This window comes from Pseudoliparis swirei, chromosome 23, assembly GCF_029220125.1.
Source record: "Pseudoliparis swirei isolate HS2019 ecotype Mariana Trench chromosome 23, NWPU_hadal_v1, whole genome shotgun sequence".
NCBI lineage: Eukaryota > Metazoa > Chordata > Actinopteri > Perciformes > Liparidae > Pseudoliparis > Pseudoliparis swirei.
The window spans coordinates 11582959-11588958 of record NC_079410.1 but is presented as its reverse complement, the minus strand read 5'-3'; the positions used below and the strand labels follow the sequence as shown (position 1 = coordinate 11588958).

At 42.8% G+C, this 6000-nt stretch overlaps 1 protein-coding gene across 1 annotated transcript in view; it reads left to right on the top strand.

Annotated features, from left to right (window-relative positions):
* The first annotated feature begins 4755 nt into the window (after positions 1-4755).
* LOC130188114 (ras-related protein Rab-26-like) overlaps positions 4756-6000 on the top strand; it is a 40913-nt gene continuing 39668 nt past the window's right edge. The window contains exon 1 of the mRNA XM_056406214.1: positions 4756-5049. Within this exon, the coding sequence (XP_056262189.1) occupies positions 4876-5049 (174 nt within the window). The 5' untranslated portion in view covers positions 4756-4875. The remainder of the gene's footprint in view (positions 5050-6000) is intronic.

Below are 6000 nucleotides of genomic sequence, written 5' to 3'. Positions count from 1 at the left end.
GGCTCTCTGAGGCCTTACTAGTGCAGACCCCCTGCTGGGTTACAGTGAAATTAAAACAAATGAAAAAAAGAGCAGTGACTGTGAAAACAGTATTAAACAGAGGTGGAAATTGCAAATGTGACACTGAGATGCTGTGATGACGTCTTTGGAAAGGTAATAATTAACGCAGCCACCTTTTTTACGACGTAGGGGAAAGAGAATTAAAAAATTGTAGGATGACCAATTTTAAGTCAGGCCTTGGCTTCATTGGTTTAGCACATTCAAATATGGCAAGTTTGAGCGAAGTGATCATGCCAAGGCAATTTCAAGCCACCAGAACACGTTGTTGTTGCAAATGCTCATTTCTCTCCTTTTCCTCGCACAGTATACAAGTGTCAATACTCTTGCATACATAGCACAGTGAGGGCATTACAAATCTTACTTGATCATCAATTTATCAACGCATTATCAAAGTAGAGAAAAGTAAACACATTATCGAATAAAATAACCAAAAGTTTTAATAAGATCCTATAGCAGCCTCAATGAGGAAATTAAAGCATGATAAAAATATAAATATGCATGATACATGTAATTTATTCTCATTCTCAATTTACTTCATCCTCACAATTTATGTATTACAGCAGTGAAGCCCAACAACAGGGAAGGGGCCTCTCCAGTGGGTCATGAGTTAAATAAATATATAATATATGGTCAATGGCAATTTAAATGGGATTATAAGAAAAGTCAACATGTAATGCTGTGTCCCTCATTAACAGACTTGATATACATCATATGTTGTATTATATGTGTTTTTAATCCTTAAGATTATAGAATAAACGTGGAACGTTTACGGTTACATCAAATTGGATTAACTACCGACCACAAGCGATCAGTAATTTAGGGCGCGATAAAGACATTGCAAGTTATATTGTAAAGATACACTCGAAGATTTCTTATCAATTAAAACATGTCCTCAAAAATAAACATAGCACACTATAAACAAGCAGCACTAATGCTGCTCATATTCCTCTCCCTCGTGCACACACACACACACACACACACACACACTCGTTGTTCCTCTCATTTAAGATGCCTCGGGGGGCGAATAAGTGCCAGGCAGTACCAGTGCACTGATGGCTGTATACTCGCCAAGGCCTGACAAACAGGGCAGGGTGCCCCCGGCCCCTCCTCACGGCACTCGGGCCAAAGGCAGCTGAGAGAAAGAGCGGCTAACGGATCAACAGTTGCTGCGACTTTGGCTGAGCGACTGGCCGGGCTGCTGCCCGCCACCCAGCCCACATTCAGGGCACCTGACCCTGCATAAACTGACAAATGCCTGCCTGGCCTTTGGGTCGACTGCAGATTGATGTGTGACCCCGAGGTTGTTATGACCTCACTGCATCGGGGGCGCACACATCCACACACTTATAGCCCATGTTCCCAGTCACAATGTTTTTTCAAGCACCTGACGAAGTGCATTGCTCTCACACGCACACCCACTCTTTTCAGACTGTTTGACCTATTGTCATGGAGATAGAGCAGCTCTAAGGAGGCGTGCGCCCGGTAAAGAGGGCTGTCCTTTGGTCCTATAATTAAACAGTTGAAATTATATAATTTGATGGATTCTTCACTGTTGAATCCCACAGTTGGTTTACAGTGCATGTCACATGAAAGAAAAAATGCTTTAATTAGATCGTTGCCTTGTTAGCTTAAGCAAACAGCTTGATTAGATACAAACTGCCTCCACAATCATATATGGTATACACAAATACACATTATGGCCTCGCAATGTGCAGTGCATGGATCAGGCATTTTGAACTCATCTCGACAAGGCTGTTAATTTCTCTGAAACCAGGGAAGGATTCCAACGGCTTTCTCGATCCACGTCCCCTCTTCCCTCCAAAATGCCCAGCTGTTGCCACAGTAGACAGCTGCTTGAGTGGTAGAACAAATCTCAGCTGTTGAGGGGAGAGTTGCACAAGGGGGTGTTGGTGGATTTGGGGGTTTGTATTCCCAATGACAATCCACTCCCTACTCTGAGCCCAGTTGGGTGGAGTGTGGAAAACTGCTGACAGATAGCAGATTTAGGGACAGAAACCCGAGGCTATACGGCTGTCTATGTGTTTACAACCAGAACTGCTCAGAAACTCTGAACCTGGGAGCTCTGGGGTCAAATAAGTGACGTGTACAATAATTACTTTTTGCCTGCTGTGCAAATTACAGTGTTTGGCAGTTGGAAAATAAAAGAGGAATAGCATGTGCTTGTTTCATTGATGTTATATTAAGCTTGAATATTATTATTTCATCAAAGGTGTACCACGATGAATATTTACCCCATCAGTTGCCAAATCCAGGAAGAGAAACATACTGTCAAATGTCATCCCGTAAACTCCAATAAATATGACTCACAAACTTTTGGTTGTTTCTTTCTGAATTATCTTTTAATCTGTTTAATGTACACTACCGTTCAAAAGTTTGGGGTCACTTAGAAATGTCTTTATTTTTCAAAGAAAAGCACTGTTTTTTCAATAAAGATAACATTAATCAAAAATACATACATTGTTAATGTGGTAAATGACTATTCTAGGTGGAAACGTCTGGTTTCTAATGAAATATCTCCATAGGTGTATAGAGGCCCATTTCCATCAACTATCACTCCAGTGTTCTAATGGTACATTGTGTTTGCTAAGAACCCCACTGAACTGATTGCTTCCGGCATCACACTGCAGCCACTGCTCATAATAACTAAGGATGGGTTAAATGCAGAGAACTAATTTCCCCTTGGGGATTAATAAAGTATATATCTTATCTTATCTTATCTTAATTGCCTTAGAAGACTAATATCTGATTAGAAAACCCTTGTGCAATTATGTTAGCATAGCTGAAAACAGTTATGCTGGTGATATAAGCTATACAACTGGCCTTCCTTTGAGCTTGAAGTTTGAAGAACAAAATTAATACTTCAAATATTAATCATTATTTCTAACCTTGTCAATGTCTTGACTATATTTTCTATTCAATGTTCAATTCATTTGATAAATAAAAGTGAGTTTTCATGGAAGACTCGAAATTGTCTGGATGACCCCAAACTTTTGAACGGTAGTGTATATAATGAACGGAGATGCCTCTTTAAGCCTGGCATTATTCACAGCACACATTGTAAAGGTCAGAGGTAATACAAGCTCAATAAACTCTCCTGTAATAAGGAGCAAACAAGGTCTCTGGGCTCTGATATTTGAGCATACCATAATTGTCCCAGACAGCATGGCACTTGATCAGAAAACCAGTTTTATTATACTAAAATGTCATATTGCATAGCACACTAGATTTCATGGCGACAACATGCATTGTGTTAATGGCCACAGAGGAGCAGGATCTAACCAGAAGATGCTGCTGTTCTTTGTTGAAAATGTAAACAATATGTGGACCATGCTAAAGAGTGACATCCTCCCAGAGACATTTGAATTGTGTTGTGAATTATTGCGGGTCTGGGTAAGAGTCACTGAGAGGCCAGTGAAGAGCGTTTCGACTGTTGTGCTCTGATCACAACCAGCTTTTTGACTGAAGCTAATTGAAGCTGCCTCTACATATGCCTACCATTTACGATAAAGACTGTATCTGTAAATAAATTCAATACAATTGTGTGATTTGCTTCTCATATGTGAAATGGTTTGCCTCAGGACTTCATATCCTCAACCATTTTTGATATAATGTATTTTATGTCAAAAACAATTACATAGTTTGGGAGTATTTCCGATGTAGTCCTATTAATTGTATGTTCTCCAATTAAGGGACACGGATGTTCAACACCGAGACGAACTTGAACTACACACTGCTGTTTGATGTGTGACTTTCTATCTTATATTCTTATGTCGCCCTCTTGTGGTGCAGTATTGAAATCACAGGTACCACCTATAGAAAGTTTACTTTCTGCTTTCTTCACTGAAAGCAATTAGAAAGCAACAAGTTTGTGTCATCATGAATGTGCAAACAGCGATTATAGGGCTATCGGGGTAATTACACATTAAAATATCCACGTGTTCCCTCTAACAGAAGGTAGGAGATCGCTCTAAATATATCCTATGTGCCTTATTTTGTATATTATTTTTGAAACTATTCATGGAGAAAATGATAAGAAATAAACTAATTTAACTCACATCAGTGTTGATACAGTTATAAAAATGCAGCTGTTAGTCAGCACCTCTAACATTGACCTCTACCCTCTAACGCCCTCATATCCAATGATAGGCCCTCAGTGGGCTACAGGTCATACAGTTCATTATCACAGATAACGTTCAGTCGGGTGGTGAAAGTTATCACAGTCTCTACAATTGACCTGGATATTCGTCATTGAGGACTACAGTGAGTTTATAATGTGAGGATGAGGATGACACACATGGGAGGCGTTTGCCTTCAGGGCTTTCTGTCATAAAGGGTTTATTTGAACCCACGTCATGATATTTGCTTTAACCTATCTAAGTAGGTGTGTTGCCACAATCCTACTTTCAAGACAAACTTCTCCCATGCGCGAGGATGGAGAGCTGAGGCTGTGTCTTCTTCTTCTGCGGTCTGATTACTGTGCGCCACATCACATCTCATTGGTGTCGCCACAACGCGCACTGATCGACGCTGTTCACCTGCAAGGAGCGAGCTGTCATCAGCAGGAAGCGGCTCAACAATAACGGAAGCGAGAGCAGAGTTTTTTGGGGGGGGGGCGACAATTTCACTCTGACTTTGAGTAGAGAAGGTGTCGGACATGCGTTCAACGCGCAGGTGAAATCAGATCTCCTATTTCTTCACGTTCTTCGCTGGAGCAACTTTTACGCCCCTGTGAAGATTTGTTTAGTTTGCTTTAGTTAAGATTCATAAAGACAGTTTGGGAAAATCTTGAGAAATATGTCCCGCAAGAAGGCTGCCAAAGGCAAAGCCGGCTCCAGCAGCCCGTCTGTAAGCAGCCCCACCGGGAAAGGGACCGGGAAAGCCTCGAGGAGCAGCCCGATGAACGGCGTGGTGCATCCCAGCAGACCCTCCGTCAGCAGCAGCAGCGAGTTTTATGACATCGTCTTCAAGGTAGGATGTGGCTCAGGAGCCCCAAAGCAACACGCAAACAAGTGCGCTTTCATTTCTATCATTTCACACCCCACATATCTGAGAAATAATGAGGGCAAGGTACACATCGATATAAATAATGTCACAGCAGGTCACTAAAACTACAGCAGAGTAGGTCTACCGTTAAATATGGACACTTGTGGGGCTTTTGTTTACCTTTTTAGGAGGAGAGGATGGAATAAATACACTCATCTAAATCTGTTGGTGGTCTTATTGTTTGCCAGTGTGGCATCCCGCTTGGCGTTCACTGGCTTTCCCTTTACGACCGCCGTGTATTTATTATTAATCAGCTGCGAGCTCCTGACACCAGGAGACGATCGATCTTGGAAAGAGCGCACATCGCCGTGCGTCGTGCAACTGGTTGATGGCTGAATGCGCGTCTGTCAGTGCAGCAACACACCCAGGGATGGATTAACCAACGGCGGGGGCCCAGGGCTCAGGGCCCATGGAGCTCAGGGGGGCCTGCCTGAGCCTCCGCGCGTGACGTCGCTGTGATTAACATTGTATTGATATGGATATGATGATATGACGATGCGCCGTGGTATAGTATGCTGGGCTAAGTCATCAGTCATAGTAACAGTGTTGGTTTTTCGAACCCGCCACGGGTTCGACCCCCCACCTCTGCGTTCTGCGGCTGGCGCTATCCACTGCACGTCCACACGCTCACTCAGGCTCATCTGAGCCTTCCTCCCTCCTGCTCTCGCCAGATCATCCCATAGACTCACCTGGCAAGTACCAGGAGGCTTTGGCTACATTGTTGCTGTCCGTGCGTTGTAGAGCTGTTTTCAGTACTTTGCTGCATTTTCTTCTGACACCTTTTTCACTCCAGACCTGCCGCCACGTGCCGACCCCTGCCTGGACTCTGACTACTCTTCGCAATGCCGCTAAGTTTATTTTAGATCTTATAGATCT